The sequence below is a fragment of the Physeter macrocephalus genome, chromosome 7 (assembly GCF_002837175.3).
Source record: "Physeter macrocephalus isolate SW-GA chromosome 7, ASM283717v5, whole genome shotgun sequence".
NCBI classification, from domain to species: domain Eukaryota; kingdom Metazoa; phylum Chordata; class Mammalia; order Artiodactyla; family Physeteridae; genus Physeter; species Physeter macrocephalus.
The window spans coordinates 122807561-122827960 of NC_041220.1; the positions used below are offsets into that span (position 1 = coordinate 122807561).

A 20400-nucleotide genomic window follows, 5' to 3' on the forward strand; every position below is an offset into this window, starting at 1 on the left:
AGGGAGAATAGCAGCATTCACGTAATTCATTTACCTTCAAGAAACACACTTTAAAACTTATTTCCTTGATTATAGGTTATAAATATCAAAAATCAGCATGCCCCTTATTTTCTATTATTAGCTGTAATTGTTTAGCTTTGGGCTTGAACAAGTAAATAAATGATAATGCCATTTATGGATATGTGGAAGTATGAACAGGCTTAGGGTGTAGAGATCAGAAATTCACTTTTTTTTTTTTTTTTTTTTTTTTGCGGTACGCGGGCCTCTCACTGTTGTGGCCTCTCCCGTCGCGGAGCACAGGCTCCGGACGCGCAGGCTCAGCGGCCATGGCTCACGGGCCCAGCCGCTCCGCGGCATGTGGGATCTTCCCGGACCCGTCGCGGAGCACAGGCTCCGGACGCGCAGGCTCAGCGGCCATGGCTCACGGGCCCAGCCCCTCCGTGGCATGTGGGATCTTCCCGGACCGGGGCACGAACCCGCGTCCCCTGCATCGGCAGGCGGACTCTCAACCACTGCGCCACCACGGAAGCCTAGAAATTCACTTTTGAGCATGTCAAGTTTGAGGGGTCTATGAGTTACCCAAGGAGAGATTTCAGAAAGGCACTTGGATATGTGAATGAGGGGTTACAGATATAGGGATGAATGAATAAGGGAGCAACAGCATCGTGATTTAGAGTTAGGGACTTGGGTTCTGACTGCCTGGCTTGGAATCCTAGCTCTGTTACTTAGCAGACGTTGGCCTTAATGAGTTATCTAACTCTGTGCCTGTTTCCTTATATCTAAAATGGAACAATAAATAGGGTTATGTGAGGATGAAATAAATAAACATACATTTAAAAACATAATTGTGCTCAATGAGTACTCTACAAGTTTTGACTATTATTATTCTCTCTAGCTACTCTAGTAACTGTTATAGATGATACTTAGTCCTGGGGGGGACAGGGAGTATGAGAGAGAAAAGAGGAGACCCCAAGCCTTAATGAACCCCAATATTAGATGTCAGGAAGACAACAAAGGGAACTAAAATGTTCCCTGCTTGTGAAGCAGGAAAAAATACACCAGAAAGGTGTCATGGAAGCCACAAGAGGGGAAGCTGCCAAGAAGGCCTAGATCCTTGGTGACCTAGACTTTCATCGAGGCAGTGGTAGAGTGGAGTAGTGATGGTTCCCTAATGCTAGTGGCTCTCCACGTTCAGGTCCAGTTAAACGCCCAAAGAGGGAGACAACTTTCTTGAGGGCACAACCTTTAGGAACTTCTTCCTGGTGTTTTAGCATCCCTTTTACATTTCTTTTTTTTTCACCTTTAAGTCTATTTCAACAAATAAAAGGAAAGTATTCTTTAAAATAGAGAATGTCTTCATTCAACCCAGGACACACTGCTATATAAGAAATAGTAATCCTTCTCAAATACAGTATATCCATTAAATAGCTTACAATTTTGTTCATTGATTTTATCTCAATTATAAATATAATATATATATAAATTAATTATATATAAACATAAATATTCATATGTATAAAACATAAATAGATCTTTGAGTAATCCTGTTCTTGAAGGTCTAAGAAAAAAGGAAAGGCTTCTGTAGAGAGAGCCTGAATAGAGAAAATACGTTTACCTGGTCAGCACACCGGGGTCTATAGCAACATGAAAAGACTAGAGTGTGTTATTGGCTTAAGCAGAGTTTCACCCTAAGTCAGATTCCGAAAATAAGCCATCACTCTAAACTCATCTGCTTATTACTTTGGAAAGCACAGAAACTAAAATACAGCATAAGTTTCACTAAGGGAAAACCTTATGCTGGTGAGAAGGTACTATTTGGTTAGATCAAACAACTTCAGAAAATAGAAAGCACACACATTCAGTGTGTGTATGGAATGTGTATATACGTTTAGGGGGAGGCTTAGACTAATGTTTGAAACCTTTTTTCAATCAAAAAACTAAATACAAGGTTTCATTTTCAGGAAACGTTACTGAATAATTTCATTGTTAATATGAAATGGTGCTAACAAGAGGGTGGTTACACATTCTGTTTTGGGGTCTGGAGAACGTTGAATTTTGTTCTGTTGCTTGCATGCATGACCCAGGTCAGTTGTCTCGTGGGGAGGGGACAGGGAGGAGAGGTTTTTGCTAGCATGTAGCTGAAAACCGCAAACTCACTGCCATGAAGAAGACGCACTCAGGCTAACCCTGCTGGGGCGCATACATCCTATATTGATACACAATAAAGTTGTTGCCTAGATTTCTTTCAGGGTAGAACTGTCATCTTCTCCTGATTATAAAAATAACAGAAGATCACTGTAGAAAGATTCAGACAGTATGCGAATGAGTGAGACAGAGTGCACATCTGCTGCAATCCCATGCACGTTTATGTTAACATATTTCCTTCAATTTTAGGATTCATATTCTTAAATTTTCACATTTCTGAAATCTGTAGGTAACTTAAAATTGACACCGGGCTTCCCTGGTGGCGCAGTGATTGAGAGTCCGCCTGCCGATGCAGGGGACACGGGTTCGTGCCCCGGTCCGGGAAGATCCCGCATGCCGCGGAGCGGCTGGGCCCGTGAGCCATGGCCGCGGAGCCTGCGCGTCCGGAGCCTGTGCTCCGCAACGGGAGAGGCCACAACAGTGAGAGGCCCGCGTACCGCAAAAAAAAAAAAAAAATGGACACCTACAGTTACAACAGTGTTTGTCTTACTAATATATCATACTACACAGCTGTTACAAAGGATGAGGCCGCTCTGTAGGTAGCAACATGAATGAAGTGCCAGACATATTAACTGAAAAAAGAACAGGGCCGAATAGTGTGTGTGCTATACTATCATTTATATATTTATTTTTTTTAAGGATGGATATTGATATGCTGGTATATGCATATTTATTTCTAGAAGGAATCACAAAGAATGGGTAAAAATTATCTCTAAGGCTGGGGAGTGGAGTAGAGGGGTAGGAATGGACCTTTTTCATTGTATACCCTTTTCATCTTTTGAATGTTTATATTTTACTTATTTAAAAGTAACCGATTCATTAAAAAGCAAAAAATACTACATATGAAGTCAATATATAAAATCCACATGTAGGAAGGATTATACATCAAATTCATTAGTGTTTGTGTCTGGAGTGGGAGGGAAGAGAAGAATGGCCTGATTAGAGGAGATATCCTATGTAGCTATGAAGTTTTAATTCTCAGAAAATGATCTTAAGCAAATACGACAAAATATTAATATTTGTTAATGATGGTGGTATGTACGTGGGTGTGATATTATTCACTAGTACTTCAAATTTTGTTCAAAGGATCAAGATTAAAAAAAAAAAAAGTCTTTCATGGATACTACTACACAGCCATCAGAACTGCCAAAATTAAAAAAGACAATACCAAAGTTTGGAGAGGATGTAGAGCAATTGGAACTCAGATACCATGTTGAAAGGACTGTAAAATCATATAACCACTTTGGAAAATGATGTGGCAGTTTCTTATAAAACTAAATAAACATGTACCCCATTAGCCAGCAATCTACTCACAGGTATTAATCCAGGAGAAATGAATACATATCCACAGAAAGACTTATACTAGAATATTTATAGAAGCTGCTTTATTCACAAAAGCCAAAAAGTAGAAATAGCCCAGTTGTTCGTCAGTAAACGAGTAGATAAGCAAACTGGTATATCCACACAATGAAATACTGTTCAGCAATAAAAAAGGAACAAACCACTGAAACAGGCAACAACATGATGGCTCCTTAAAACATGATGCTGGGTGAGAGAAACTTACACAAAAGAATGTGTACTCTATAAGTCTATTTATATGAAGACCTAGAACAGGCAAAACAAATCTATGGTGGGAAAAAAAAAATCAGAACAATGGTTGTCAGAGAAGGGAGGTTATGAGAAGGGCTGGGAGGTTGACTGAGGAAGGGGCATGAGATAACTTTCTAGGGCGACAGTAATGTGCCATATCTTGATAGGGGTTTGGATTACACAGGTGTACGCATTTGTCAAAATTCAGTAAAATGTTTAAGATATGTGCATTTTATTGTAAATGAATTTTGTCACAAAAGGAAAAATAATATATAACCAAATATTAAACCCTGGCTAATGATATGCATGCTGCAGTATTTAGGGGGAAGTATACTTATAACTGCAATTCATTTTGAAATGCATAAAAAAGATGGATTGATGGACAGATGGGTCAATGCGTGATAAAACAAGTGTAGTTAAATATTAATGGTAGAATCTAGGTGGCAGGTATATAGGCGTTCCCTGTAAAATTCTTTTAAATTTTCTGTATGTTCAAACATTTTCATAATAAAATGTTGAAAAATATCTGGTTAAAATAGCTAGTTAGTATTCAAAACACATATATCTTATTTAGCATGGATCTCTTTGTCATTATACATTGGTCTGCTTTATTAAGCATAGAGATTTTAAAGAGAAGTTTATGAGCATTACATTAAATTTCTGGGACCATCATAGAAGACACCATAAGTGTCTTCTTCAAAAACTTATTTTGTTTACTTCAAAATAAGTAAATACTGAATGTACTTCTTGATTTACAACTATGAGACCACACTGCATGTAAGACTGGATTTTAGGAATAGCCCAGTCTGTCTTCTATGCCCAGCTCTAACCCAGTTCGCTATACTCTCAAAAAGAAGAGATGGCAGCATTCTGCTACACTCATAAAACGAGTAAGTGGACATCTCAAAGGGGATGAACGCCACTGCCATGCGGACACTGTCTCTCTACTCTTTCTTCCCTCCCTGAGGGGACACAAAGCAGGCCCCCTCCCCATCCCAGGCCACTTTACCCCCCATCCCGGCTGGCGTGACTGGCGCGAGAAAGGGTACAAATCTATTCTCTCTTAGAGATGCTCTACCTCTTGCTCAGGTGCTTCTAGGTGTGCGTTAGATCAGCGACCTCAAAGGATCACTAAAGCCAAGCTGAGGTTTAAATTGGGAAGAGAATCTGAGGCTTCGGCCTTTTCGTGAGCGAAAGGAATCAAGAATTCAGTTCAGCCTAGCTTACTGGACCACTGTAAGGAAATTCCAGCCAGAGTGAGGCTTTTCTTCACCTCCCGTCTGGCCAGCTCTGCTATAGTACCTTGTGTCTGTCTCCAGGTGCATGTGGGTATCCACCACTCAGGGCCATCAAAAGGAGGAATGGCGGCTGCACAGAGTAGATGCCCTGATCATAATATCCACTAACAGCATCCTAATATCAGAAATCTTAAATGTACACCACTTCTTGTCTTTCTTCCCCATTAACTATAAATTGGGTACATCTTCCCCAGTTGAAAGATACAGATTTACCTACCTCACGCTTTCTAATCATGCTGACTTTAAATAGGAGTTTATGAGCATCTTGGCCCAGTGATTATTAAAGCAGATGTAGTAGTAAGACCAAGGACCTTAGGCTCTATTATCTTCCTTTACCTGAGCACCTAGATATTGGGGCCCTGAACTAGGGCATAAGGGCCTCACAGGAGGTTTGGGTATTTGGTACTGTGTGATAGTCCATATTTCCCGCAGATGTGCATTGTTACACTACGCCAAAAAGTGACCTAGCCCATCAGTGTTTGGAAGACAGGATGCCAAAAAACACAGTCTGTCAGATTTTTGTTTTCTTAATGAACTGAATGACTACATGTTTTTCACATTATATATACTCCAGCTTTCTGTTTATAATACAGAATAATGCATAGGGAAATAATGATGAAAGAAGAATTCTGGAATTGATAAATTACTGAATTATCTTTTTTATCACTTACCTCGTTTGAGGGAATCGTGGCAAAGGGTTTGATGATGGCAGCTAATGGAATCTGAGCTTGCTTGGCCATATCTGACGTGCATGGGAAACAGTATGTTGTGCAACGGATGTATCGAGGACTCGCATTGCCTGAAATAGTCAAGGATGCATATACTTAAAATCTGCTTAGAAAAAAAATCTGCCCTATAATATTTAAATATTTATAAAGGTACTTCTAGGACTTCCCTGGCGGCGCAGTGGTTAAGGATGCCAATGCAGGGGACACAGGTTCGAGCCCTGGTCTGGGAAGATCCCACATGTCGCGGAGCGACTACACCTGTGTGCCACAACTACTGAGCCTGCGCTCTATAGCCTGCAAGCCACAACTACTGAGCCCGCGAGCCACAACTACTGAGCCCCTGTGCCACAACTACTGAAGCCCACGCGCCTAGAGCCTGTGCTCCATGACAAGAGAAGCCACCGAAATGAGAAATGGGCACCGCAATGAAGAGTAGCCCCTGCTCGCCACAACTAGAGAAAGCCCGTGTGTAGCAATGAAGACCCAACGCAGCCAAAAATAAATAAATAAATTTTATTAAAAAAAATAAAGATACTTCTAGACAATGCATTGTCTTCTTTGTAAAACTTCTTCATGATTTCTACAAAAAAGGTAGTATTGTCTAACTTTACAATCCATAGTCTAAGCGCACTGTAGTTTCTTGTAAAATAAAACACTCTGCATTCTACTGCAAAAATATCAAAGAGATTTTAAATTTATCATTATTTTCCAGAAGCCGGGTATTAATATAGCCGCTCAGAGACTTGAGAGGTGTTTAGATTCAATGGGAGAAATAAAGCAAAGGTACAAAACATAAGAATAAAATTTCTTCTTCACCCTCTTCTATCAATACATCTGCTATGGGAAAGGTAAGTATTTGGTAGGCCATTTCACATCAGCAAGTTATACTTTGTCAAATATGATTCCATTTGACTGTGAGTTTTTTTTTCTAAACTTGAAATTCAATTTAGAAATGAAAATTCTAAATAATAGAAATATTATTTTTTTAAACACCCTAATCTATTTAAAAAACACATTAGGTTTCCTGACCAAATATTTTTTTCAAGGCATACATGAGAATTAAAACTATATCCATGGCATGAAGAATATTTTTAAATCACCAGAATAACTTCTCTAAAATAAATTTTGAATTAAATTATAATATATTTTGGCAAAAGGACATCAGATATTTACTGAGTGTCTACTAAGTTTTAGACGAGGTGCTTCCTTGCAGAGCTATGTTCTTGCAGAGGACACAGACAATAAGTATTAAACTCGATAAATGAGTAAATTATATAGGACCTTAGAAGATGATAAATGCTATGAAAAAAGCATTTCTGGTTAAGGGGTGCCATAGTGGAAAGCAGACCACAATTTTAAATAGTTACAGAGCTGGTCTTCATCACAAGGCAACATTTGAGCAAAGACTCCAAGGTGGCAAGGGATTTATCTGGCAGGTATCTGGGGGAAGGGCGTGCCTGGCCTGGTGGAGGAAGGTCAGGAGCCTGACAGTGGGGTCAGTGGGGCACAGCAGCTGTTGAGGAGTTCAGAGGAGCCACAGAAGCCAGGTTAGCTAGATGCTTGATACCACTTTTAAACCCTCTGGCTTGTACTCTGAATGAAATGGGGAGACGCTGCCAAGCTTTGAGCAGAAAAGCGTTGTGATCGGACTTAGGTTGACTCTACCTGTGGTTTTCAGGATGGACTTGTAATAGGGAGGAGAACCAGGAAGACCAGTTTGGAGGCTGTGCAGTAACAAGGTGAGAAACAGGGTGGCGGCAGGAACCAGCCTGATAGCAGCAGATTCTGGACATATTTTGAAGGCACAGTGGCTTACTTGTTGATGGGCATGATGTACGAGGTGTGAAGATGGGGGGTGTGACAGAAGGACAGGGTTAGGGATGACTCCAAAGGTTCTGGCCTGAGGAATCAGAAGCATGAAGTTGCCACCAACAGAAAAGAGAAAGGCTGCAGGAAGGGAACGGGTTTTCGCTTTTGTTTTTAAACAGATGTGTGGGCGGAGATCAGGAATCTGGGTCTGGACATGTCCATTTGGGAAATCTATTAAGCAATCAAACAGTGATGCTGAGTAAACAATTAGATACATGAGTCTTGGTGTTGGGCTGAAAGCTGAGCTGGGGATACACATTTGGGAGTTCTTAGCATATAGATGGTATTTGAAACCACAAAACTAGATTAAAACCACCCAGGGAATCACGGTGGCCAGAGAAGAGAAGACGACCGAGGACTGAGCCCTTGGTCCTCTTAACATAAAGAAGCCAGAGGAAAAGGAGAAATCAGCTAAAGGACTGAGAAGGGAAAAAACAGGGGAGTCTGGGTGTGCTGGAAGTGAAGTGCAGAAAGTACATCCAGGAAAAGGCAGGCGCATCTGTGGCAGGTGGTGCCTCCAGATCAACATGACCGCGGGATTTATTATCAAAGTGGAGGGTGGTGGAGACCCGGATGAGAGAATTTTGGTGGAATGGGGGAGTGAGGAGTGGGGGTGCAGTAGGGGGGCTGCCTAGAGTGAGTTTAAGAGAGAAAGGCAGGTGAGGAATTGGCAATAGTCCTTTCAAGTTTTATTGCGGAGGGGAGCAAAGAAAAGAGGGGTAGCTGGTAAAAGAAGTGGATCAAGAGAACATTTTTATTTTTTTAAGATAGGAGAAGGTTTTTTTGTTTGTTTGTTTTTTTGCGGTACGCGGGCCTCTCACTGTTGTGGCCTCTCCCGTTGCGGAGCGCAGGCTCCGGACGCGCAGGCCCAGCGGCCATGGCTCACGGGCCCAGCCGCTCCGCGGCAATGTGGGATCTTCCCGGACCGGGGCACGAACCCACGTCCCCTGCATCGGCAGGCGGACTCCCAACCACTGCGCCACCAGGGAAGCCCAGGAGAAGGTTTTTTAAAAGATGGGAATACTTGTGTAAAAGGGGAAATACTGATGACATAAGAATAAAGAAGGGAAACTTATGGTAGCAATACACTTGAGTAGTGCACAGCAGGAGAGGCTGGCTTACAACTAGAGCACATTTATGGCCAAATCAGGAAGGCAGAGCCTGAGGACACATTACAACAGGGGGTTGTTGTGATGGTGAGAATTCTCTTCTGATTGTGCACTTTTCTCAGAAAGGAGGAAGTAAGAGCAGCTGAAAGAAAGGATGGGAGGTTACCGGTTTCAGAAGGGATTGTGAAACAGTTACTAAGGAGAGTGGAAAAGTGAAAGGACTTGGGAAGGACAATGTGCTGGGAAGTTCATGGTCCTGAGTTTAAACAGACCATGCAGTATGGCTGTGAGCCTTTCTCTGGCCATGTTTCACTGCACAGGTGGGTCCAGAATGAGGGGAAGGCTGGACCTAAGAAAGCTGAGTTTCTTTTCATCTTCAATCTATTATTGCCACATTTTACATTTTGGGGGGACCAGCTAGAAATATGGATCTTTACATAAAATATTCTGATTTTTATATAATGGCAACTAATTCAAATAGAAACAAATTATTCTGTATGATTAATTAACATGACTGTAGGCTGAATCCAGTTCGGGGGCTCTGCTGCAGAGGGTCTGAGAAAAGGGAGAAACGTGGTACTAACAAAAAAGAGAATAATAATAACGATAACTGCCAATGGGTTAGGCATTATTCTAAGACTGTTATATGTAAATTCACTTTCATCTCATAGTCGCCTATGAAACTGATACCCTATGACCCGATTTTACAGAGGAGAAAACTGAGACACTGCGAGGTTAAAGGACTTACCTTAATCAAAGGGTTAGTAAATGGCAAAAGTGGTATGAGAACCTATCACAATTCTCTACAACATCCCAGATAAGTTGGGTCCAGGTCTTGAATTCTGGATGAGGAGTTAAGACCAATCCTGTTTGCCCAGGGGCAATGATGGGACATTTTTAGCAATATGATCAAATAAATACCTGAAGAAAATTAATCTATTCAGAATGTACTGGATAGCTTCTGGGAGCAGGAAAAAAGATCAGAGACAGGTAGATGGGTCCATTGCTGTAAGAATCCAGGTGAATACTAACACAGGGTAAAACAAGAGTTTTGGCAACCGGAATAGAAGAAGAAATATTGGGTTGGCCAAAAAGTTCGTTCGGGTTTTTCTATGCTACAGGAAAACCCGAAGGAACTTTTTGGCCAATCCAATATTAGGTAGTAAATGTAAATATGCTTGAACCTCTATTATTGTATATTTCATATAACTTAGATAAAATCTTCCTCATTATCATCATCACACAAAGTTACACATAGTGGGAAATAAGAATTTTTGAATATTTTAAAGTATATTTTTTCATTGTACTCAACTTTCACTACTCAACATTTCCAATAATATATTGAAATTGAGTATTTGTTATCTTTAAAAAAACTTACCTTTTACAGTGAAATATGCATATGAATGAGCTCGTGAAGGTGACTAAACAAACTTGTTACAAGAAGATAATGCACACAAAGAATAAAACTTTTAAAAAGCAATGAAGAATTTGTTTTTTAAGCCAGTATACAGAAGTAGGGCATGAAAGGTAAGGTTATAGTAGATAATTTAGCAACCTTGGTAATTCAGAGCCAAAATTCCTAATATGCTTAATAAAGAAACTTATGGGATAATCTGACTGAAAACATTCAATAAGTTATTCATTCAACAAATATTTATGAAGCCAATCCCCATGCTAGAAGCTTAGAGACAGGACAGAATGAAGCTTCTGGCTTCAAGGTCTGGTAGAAGAGAATAATAATAAAACAGATAATTACAACATGGCTGGTAAGTATCACAGAAGAGCAAATCGATTATGAAGTGGCCCAAGAGAGGCAATGAGTCTGCCACATGGATCAGACGTGACTACACAAAGGATGCAGTGCTTGAACAGGGTCTTGTAGGATGGGCAGAAGCACAGAAGCAAAGGACAAGTTGAGTCTTAAATTAGATCCTGCAGCCAAAAGCAAAGGAGTAATATTCCTGAAGTAGGTGTTTCTCTTCACTGGCTTTGCCAGTAATCAGCTGTGTGGCCCTGGGCGAATCACTTAACCTCTCTGGGCCTTAGTGCCCTCACATCTGTAAAGTGAGACAGCACACCAAATGAAGTCCAAGGTTCCTTCTGTTTCTATACTTTGTTTATATCTGTGAATTTCTGTGTGTGTCTGAGATCCTTGGGCTACAACCTAAAAAGTCTACTAATGCCCAGAAATAAACCCACATACTTATGGTCAATTAATCTACAACAAAGGAGGCAAGAATATACAATGGAGAAAAGACAGTCTCTTCAATAAGTGGTGCTGGGAAAACTGGACAGCTACATGTAAAAGAATGAAATTAGAACATTCTCTAACACCATACACAAAAATAAACTCAAAATGGGTTAAAGACCTAAATGTAAGACCGGATACTATAAATCTCCTAGAGGAAAACACAGGCAGAACACTCTTTGACATAAATTGCAGCAATACCTTTTTCAATCCATCTCCTAGAGTAATGGAAATAAAAACAAAAATAAACAAATGGGAGCTAATTACACTTAAAAGCTTTTGCACAGCAAAGGAAACCATCAACGATGAAAAGACAACCTACAGAATGGGAGAAAATATATTTGCAAATGATGTGACCAACAAGGGATTAATCTCCAAAATATACAAACAGCTCATGCAGTTCAATATCAAAAACAAACAAACAACCCAATCAAAAAAATGGGCAGAAGATCTCAATGGAGATTTCTCCAAAAACATGCAGATAGCCAAAAGGTACATGAAAAGATGCTTAACATCCCTAGTTATTAGAGAAATGCAAATCAAAACTACAATGAGGTATCATCTCACACCAGTCAGAATGGCCATCATCAAAAAGTCTACAAATAATAAATGCTGGAGAGGGTGTGGAGAGAAGGGAACCCTCCTACACTGTTGGTGGGAATGTAAATTGGTGCAGCCACTATGGAGAACAGTATGGAGGTTCCTCAAAAAACTAAAAATAGAGCTACCATATGATCCTGCAATTCCACTCCTGGGGATATATCCAGAGAAAACCATAATTTGAAAAGATCCGTGCACCCCAGTGTTCACTGCAGCACTATTTACAATAGCCAAGACATGGAAGCAACCTAAATGTCCATCGATAGATGAATGGGTAAAGATGTGGTATATTTATACAATGGAATATTACTCAGCCATAAAAAAGAATGAAATAATGCCATTTGCAGCAACATGGATGGACCTAGAGATTATCATACTAAGTGAAGTAAGCCAGACAAAGACAAATATCATGTGCTATATGATATCGCTTACATGTGGAATCTAAAAAAAACAAGAGACAGGAATGAACTTATTTCCAAAACAGAAAGAGACTCACACAGACATACAAAAGAAACTTACGGTTACCAAAGGGGAAAGGAGGGTGGGGGAGGGGTAAATTAGGAGGTTGGGATTAACATATACACACTATTATGTATAAAATAGATAATCAGCAAGGACCTACTGCATAGCACAGGGAACTCCGCTCAATATTGTGTAATAACCTATAAAGGAAAAGAATCTGAAAAAGAATCTACATAAAACTGAATCATTCTGCTGTATACTTGAAACTAACATGATATTGTAAATCAACTATACTTCAATTAAAAAAAATAAATTAAAAAAAAGCCTACTAATAAGTATTAGCAAATAACCCAGGCTAGAGGAAGGGGCTTTACAGCAAATGGGATGTGACTGGGCCAACTTCAGGGCTCCCTCCATGCCAGGCAGCTCTTTCTTTTTGCCAAGGGCTGGGCTGCAGGCTATGGAGAGATGATAATGATCTGGACCCTGCCATCCTAGTCTTTCCTTCTCTTTCTGCTTCTGCCTCATACTCTTTCCCTACATGTACCATATGGCCCAGCAGTTCCACTCCTAGGTATACACCCAAGAGAACTGAAAGCAGGAACTCAAAGAGATACCTGTACACCAATGTTCATAGCTATGGCTATTCACTGTAGTCAAAAGATGGAAACAACCCAAATGTCCTTCAAAAGATAAATGGATAAACAAAATGCAGTATATACATAAAAGTGAATATCATTCAGCCCTAAAAAGGAATGAAATTCTGATACATGCTACAACATGGACGAACTTCGAAAATATTATGCTAAGTGAAATAAGCCAGACACAGAAGGATAAATATTGTATGAATCCACTTATGTGAGGCACCTAGACCAGGCAAATTCACAGAGACAGAAAGTAGAATATGAGATACCAGGGGCTGGCGGAGTGGAGGAGTGGGGAGTGATTGTTTATTGGGTACTTTCAGTGCAGGTTGATGAAAACGTTCTGGAAATGGATAATCATGATGGTGCACAACACTGTGAATGTAATTAACGTCACTGAATTGTACACTTAAAAATTATTAACACAGCAAATTTTATTTTATGTGTATTTAACCACAATAATAAAATTACCTCTGCGTTCAAAAATAAAACAAAAAGGGCTTCCCTGGTGGCGCAGTGGTTGGGAGTCCGCCTGCCGATGCCGGGGACGCGGGTTCGCGCCCCGGTCCGGGAGGATCCCACATGCCGCGGAGCGGCTGGGCCCGTGAGCCATGGCCACTGGGCCTGCGCGTCCGGAGCCTGTGCTCGGCAACGGGAGAGGCCACAACAGTGAGAGGCCCGCGTACCGCAAAAAAAAAACAACAAAAACTCTGCACATGGTGCTCCTTAACACGTACACTCTCCCCCACTGCCAAACCTTAGCATATCCACTCCGCTGCCTGGCAACCTTTTCCTCTCCCAACGTCTCCACTTTTGTTCTGGTTTACACCTGCTCACTTGAGACTCAGCTTAGTTGTCCCCACTCTAGCAGGACAGGCTGGGTTAGTTACCTGACATTTAAGCTCCCACAGCAACATTCCTTTTATCCTGCTATTGTAACAGTTTAATTAATACAAAGTTATCTCTTTTTCCCTGCCAGATTGTACACCCATTTAAGGATAGAACTGTGGCTTTTATTTCTGAATAGAGGCAGTAGGTGAGTGGTTAAGAGCATGGGCTCTAGCATCAGAATGCTGGGGTTCAAATTCTAGTTTTGCTTCCCATTAGCTGCGTATCTTGCGCAAGTCACCTAAGCATTCTGTGCCTCCGTTTCACATTCTGTAAAATGAGAATGATATTAATGCTTATCTCATTAAGTTACAGGGGGGATTAGGTGAATTAACCCACATAAAGTGTTTAGAAGACCATCCTAATGCATAGCAAGCACTTAATAAATATTAACCACATTGGTAATAGGTACTGGATAAATATTTGCTGAATAGGTGAATGAATGAATGAACAAGTACGATCCTGCTCCTAAGTAGCTCATAGTCTCGTGGGAAAGACAGACCCAAAGCACAGTAAAATTTAATGGAACAAGAGCTATGAAAGAAGTGAATACAAAGCACTGTGGGGGAAGCAACTGTAGGAGATTTCGAAGAAAAAATTAAATTGAGTTTAGAAGAACTAAGAATTTCCCAACTAGAAAGGTGAGAGTTATATATACCAAATACATTTATTCAATAGATATTTGTTGGGCAACCACTATATTCTAGATACCAGGTGAATTTCTAGGGGTACAACAGTGAACAAAAAACAGTCCCCAGTCTGTTGCAGAGAAAACAGTACAAAGTGAGAATCAGAGACAGGAGGGGAAGGAGATGAGCTTGGTACGGCTGAGGCAGATGCAGAGGAAGAAACAGATGAGAGATGAGGCTGGTAAGGAATATTCTTTAGGTCTGTAAAGTGCCTCAAACTAAAATACTAAATAAATAAATAAATATTAAAAACATGAACGTAACACTTACTATTAGGTTGAAATGAAATTGCCATTTTTGTAGGTCAACAATAATAGAAAAAAAATCAGTAATTTCATAGAGCTCAACCTATTATATACCAGGTCCTAAGTGCTTAACAAATGTGAATTCATTTGACAAGTTTGGATGGGTTCTGTAAGTAGTCAGGAACAAATTATTTTTAGAATAGGAAATGAAGTAATCTGAAGTGTGTTTTAATATTAATACCTATAACAGTAACATCATCTGTGATTTATATCAACCCCTTCTACATGTCAAGCCCCCATATACATATAAACATACATATGTGTGCACACACGCACACACGAGTCATCTCTAACCCGTACACTGCCCCTGCAGGGCAGGTCTTAGTCCTAACATCTTACAGAGGGCAACACTGAGGTTCAGAGAGGTGGGATAAGCAGAGCTCAGGACACTAAGGAAGAGACCCTGGATTTGCATGCAGGCGTGTGAGGTTCCCAATCAGAGCTCTTCCTGCCTCACTGTGCTGCCTGCCCTATAAGGACAGTGCCAAAGGCAGCACAGAGGATGGAGTGAAGAGAGGGGAGCCCCATCTGGAAACTGGTGGCTTGACAACTTTGAGATGAGACAACACGATCGCCTGTATACCAATGTTATATTTCCAGGATCGAGTACATGACCCATTAAAAGGGTTTATTCAGAATCTGAGACGCCACATCTCATCAGGCTATATTTTAACTTGCCATAAATAACAGAGTAATATATTCCCGGAAAGACCAAACCTGCACGAGGCTTGACAGATATATGAAGCTGATAGCAGACATGGGACAGAGTCAGTAGAGACAGAGCTCAGCCTCTCCTCATCCCAGTTGAAAAGTAGGAAACCAGAACCCCAAATGTTAAAGGACCTGCTGAAAAAAATGTCATTGGGACTAGAACCAGGTCTGCTGACTCAAGTATTCAATCCCCTACTGCTCTGCTCATGTCATCCTGCCAGGTTTCCACTGTAGTAAATAAATTAAACCAAAGTAGGGCATGAACAATTTTAAACACATAAATTAAAATTTAAAATTTTCTTAAATTGATACATTGCACTGTATCTCACCAGAAACTCTAGATTTTTACAAGCAGAGAATACAGTAGAACTCAGACGACAGTACCTTCTCTTTACTTGATTAATGGCAAATTAGTTCCTGTTAACTAGCTATAAAGGGGTTGCCCATCAGTGACAGCATTATTGAAGGGTATCAATGTATTTGCTTAAAAAATGTGAGAAATACTAAGACCTCAGTCAAAACTGCAACTGAAAAGAAATACCTTGGTCTTGTATCGTACAATCTGTAGTGACCAGGGGAGGGATCTGGCCTCTGGTGTTGGTGGTATAAACCTGTCCCCCTCTGGTGGCTCTGTCATTCTCGATCACCTGGATCTGATAAATAAGAGATCAAGAGCAAGTTAAAGTAAGTGAAGACTTCCCAACCTTCCCCTCACGCTATTCACACACACACACACACACAAAGGCATTTTCTAAATCCTTTCAGCTCATTTCAGATCAAACTCTCGTTGAGAACCCACCATGTCTTCAGCCCCACTTTTGCTTACTTTCACAACTTTATGCCACTAGCTTCCAAATTCTATTCTGTAATGATCTTGAGCTCTGACCTGATCTTTTGGAGAACTCTATTTTTATTCAATTTGTTTCCTGGGCCCATAGATAAGAGTTTTTTGGGAAAAGATTCTCATAGGATAAGAAACTGAAAATACCTTTTTTTTTAAAAGAAAATACTTTCTGAAGTTAAAGAAAACTCTAAAAGGCTAAAAATAAATTCAGAAGAAATGATTTAAAATATATAAGCTGAAGAAGACTTAACATTTCTCCTCAAATCCCTCTTGATCTTCAGTTTGCCTTTCAAGTTTCCTCCACCACACCCCTGCTCCTTGAGACATAAGAAACAAACAATATCGTGTTCCCATATGATTTTTGCCTATCATATAGAAATGAGAAGAAACAAAAGTCCCTAATTTTTTTTTGTTCTTGGCTGTGCCGCACAGCACATGGGATCTTAGTTCCCCAACCAGGGATTGAACCTGCGCCCCCTGCATTGGAAGCTCGGAGTCTTAACCACTGGACCTCGAGGGAAGTCCCCTTAACTTCTGTCCTTTAATTTGGAAACACCTTATATTTCTCTACTGAAACATTTATTGATGAAGACTATAGAGACAAAACATTGTCTTTCTGTTGTAACTGTCTAGGGATTAAAATAAGGAGCAAAATCTAGTTGCATGGAGTTAAGAAGGAACTCTAATAATAAAAGGACCTTTCTCTTCCTCTTTATCTTCTCCCTGTCCTCACTTTTTTCTTTATAGGATAAAAGGGACAAGAGATAACGGGGTAAAAAAAAAAGCAAGCAGTAAAAAGAGGGAAAAAAGGGGAGAAATGAGATGAGTGCCCAGACTGCAACATGTAGCCTTGGAGGATACAAAGCTTTTGTGGTCCTAAAGAAACTATTAAAGTGAGGGGAGATCAAGATGGCAGAGTAGAAGGATGTGGAGCTCACCTCCTCCCACAAACACATCAAAAATACATCTACATGTGGAAGAATTCTCAGAGAATACCAACTGAAAGCTGGCACAAGATCAAAGCTGCAAGAAGGATCCCCATGTAACCAGGTAGTACAAAAGGGAAAAAACAAAAAGGAAGGAGGAATCGGGATGAGACCTGTGCCCCTGGGAGGGAGCTGTGAAGGAGGAAAGGTCCTCTCACCCTGGGAACCTCCTTCCCCTGCTGGGAGGTCTGCCGGGACAGAGTGGGAGTTGGAGAGGCCTGGACTTTGCTCAGGAGGAGTGCGTAGGTTCTGGCTTGCTGGTAGGCAGCACAGAGAGGGACCAGCTCTGAGGGCTGCCATGCTGTCCCACTTCCTAGCCCGAGACATGTGCCTCCTGGTGTGCACAGTGGCTGGGTCTTGAAACATAAGCGTCAGTGGACAGACCCAGGGAGGGGACTCAGTCTGGCTGCAGAGGCAGCCCGAGGGGCCTGGAGTGTGGTCGGGGATGCCACTGTTGGTGTGCGCAAGATGGAGCACAGGTCCACCACACAAGCCCCATTATCAGCATGCTCATGGCAGGTCATGCCTCTGGTGGCAGTGGGCTTTGGCAGCAGGCACACACCAGAGGTGGGGCTGGCATCCCAGTCAATTATCAGAGCTCCCACAGTGGGGGAAGGTCCAGGGGGCACACCAGCAGTGATGGACTTTGTGGGCAAGCACACCAGGTGGTGGGTGGCGTCACAGAATCCTCACAGAATTGCACGTCTGCAGCGGAACGCCCCTGGGGAGGAATATACAGAGCCTCCTTTCCCAGCGGGAGCACTCCAGTCCCACCTATCTCACATCACAGCTTAGAAACAGATCTAGGGGCTTCTACTACAACAACTGGGGAGCTGACCCTGCCCATGACAGGGCCGTGACAACCACATAACAAAGAGGAGGCCCCACCCAACATCCAGTGCAGGCTCTGGTCACCACAACACCAAACACACCCCATATCAAGGGGACAACAGCCAGCACACTCTGAGGAAAGACGTGGCAGACATCCATACTAAAAGCAGCCCTTATATCAAAAATACTGGACTCACACAGTCTACACAAGGACGCTCGCACATAAAAAAAGCCCTTCAAGACCACAGTAGATAACTGTTTCTCCTAAATTCATAGAGTCAGAGAAATTTAAGTAAAATGAAAAAGCAGAGGAACTACTCCCAATTAAAAGAACTGGAGAAACCCCCTAAAGAATAAACAATGAAAAAGACAACTCCAGTCTACCAGATCCCAAGTTCAAAAATGAGGCAATAAAAATGCTGAAGGAATTAAGAAAATTTATCTATAGAAATGCAGGTCACTGTAACAAGGAACTAGAAACTATAAAGAGGAACGAATCAAAATTAGACAACTCAATTGCCAAGATAAACACCAAGCTAAAGGCAATGAATAGCAGACCAAATAACGCAGAAGAACAAATAAGTGATCTGGAAGATAAATAATAGAAATCACCCAATCAGAACAGCAGACAGGAAGACAAAGACAAATGTAAAAAAAAAAAAGAAAAAAGAAAAAATTAAAGGAACATACAAGATCTACAGGATAATACAAAGCATGCCAACATACATACAATAGGGGTTCCAGAAGGAGAAGAGAGAGAAAAGAGGATCAAAAATGTATTTGAAGAATTTATGGTTGAAAACTTCCCAAACCTAAAAAGGAAACAGATATCCAGGTACAGGAAGTACAGAGGGTCCCAAACAAGATGAACTTAAACGGACCCACGATGAGACATAACATAATTAAAATGGCAAAAGTTAAAGATAAAGAGAGGATTCTAAAGGCAGCAAGAGAAAAACAAAGAGTCAGTACAAGGGAACCCCCATAAGGTTATCAGCTGATTTCTCTGCAGAAATGTTGCAGGCCAGAAGGGAGTGGCATTATATGTTCAAAGTCCTGAAAGGGAAAAACCTGCAACCTAGGATGCTCTACACAGGAAGATTAACCTTTAGAATAGAAGGAGAAACTAAGAATTACTCAGACAAGCAAAAACTAAAAGAAGATAGCAATACTAAACCTAACCTAAAAGAAATATTGAAGGGTCTTCTCTAAGCAGAAAAGAAGCAAGAATCTATAGGAAAGGGAAAAACACAATAGGAGAGGCAAATATATAAAAAGATTGAAGATCACTTAGATAAGCCAGTAAGAAAATTTTTATAAAAGCAGTTATAACTATAATGAACAGCAAAAAAAAATAAACATGAAGATGTAAAATAGGACATCAAAATCATAAAATGTGGGGGAGGGGCATTAAAAAATGTAGATATTTTAGAAGGTATTTGAACTTATATGACTATGAGTCTAAAGAAGGTAGAAATAGTTATGGGTTAACATACTTGAAAACCAGGGTAAACACAAATCAAAAACACACAACAGATTCACAAAAAACAAAAAGAAAGGAACTTAAACGTAATACAAAAGAAAACCATCAAATCACAAAAGAAAAACAAAAAGAAGAAAGGAACAAAGAAGAACTACACAATAAACTGCAAAACAAGGTTTAAAATGGCAATAAATACATGCTTATCAATAATTACTTTATTTTATTTATTTTTATTTATTTATTTTTGTGGTACGTGGGCCTCTCACTGTTGTGGCCTCTCTCGTTGCAGAGCACAGGCTCCGGACGTGCAGGCTCAGCGGCCGTGGCTCACGGGCCCAGCCGCTCCGCGGCATGTGGGATCTTCCCGGACCGGGGCATGAACCCGTGTCCCCTGCATCGGCAGGCAGACTCTCAACCACTGCGCCACCAGGGAAGCCCTCAATAATTACTTTAAATGTCAATGGACTAAATGCTCTGATCAAAAGACACAGAGTGGAAGATTGGATTAAAAAAAACCCAAGAACCTATAACATGCTGCCTACAAGAGACCCACTTTAGGGTGAAAGACACACATAGACTGAAAGTGAGGAGATGGAAAAAGATATTTCATGCAAACGGAAATGACAAGAAAGTAAGGGTAGCAATACTCATATCAGACAAAATAGACTTTAAAACAAAGGCCATAAAGAAAGATAAAGAAGGACACTATAGGGCTTCCCTGATGGCGCAGTGGTTGAGAGTTAACGACACTTACGACAAACCCATAGCCATTATAATACTCAACAGTGAAAAGCTGAAAGCCTTCCTGCTAAATTCTGAAACAAGACATGGATGCCCTCTCTCATCACTTCTATTCAAATAGTACTGGAAGCCCTAGCCACAGCAATCAGACAGGAAAAAGAAATAAAAG

At 40.8% G+C, this 20400-nt stretch overlaps 1 protein-coding gene across 2 annotated transcripts in view; it reads right to left on the minus strand.

The window, feature by feature from the left end:
• The window catches only part of SEC24D (SEC24 homolog D, COPII coat complex component), a 112092-nt gene that overhangs the window by 62076 nt on the left and 29616 nt on the right, over positions 1-20400 (minus strand). For both annotated transcript variants that reach the window (XM_007107837.3, XM_007107836.3), the window contains exons 7-8: positions 15888-15999; positions 5765-5892 (exon numbers count right to left, since the gene is read on the minus strand). In XM_007107837.3, the coding sequence (XP_007107899.1) occupies positions 5765-5892; positions 15888-15999 (240 nt within the window). The remainder of the gene's footprint in view (positions 1-5764; positions 5893-15887; positions 16000-20400) is intronic.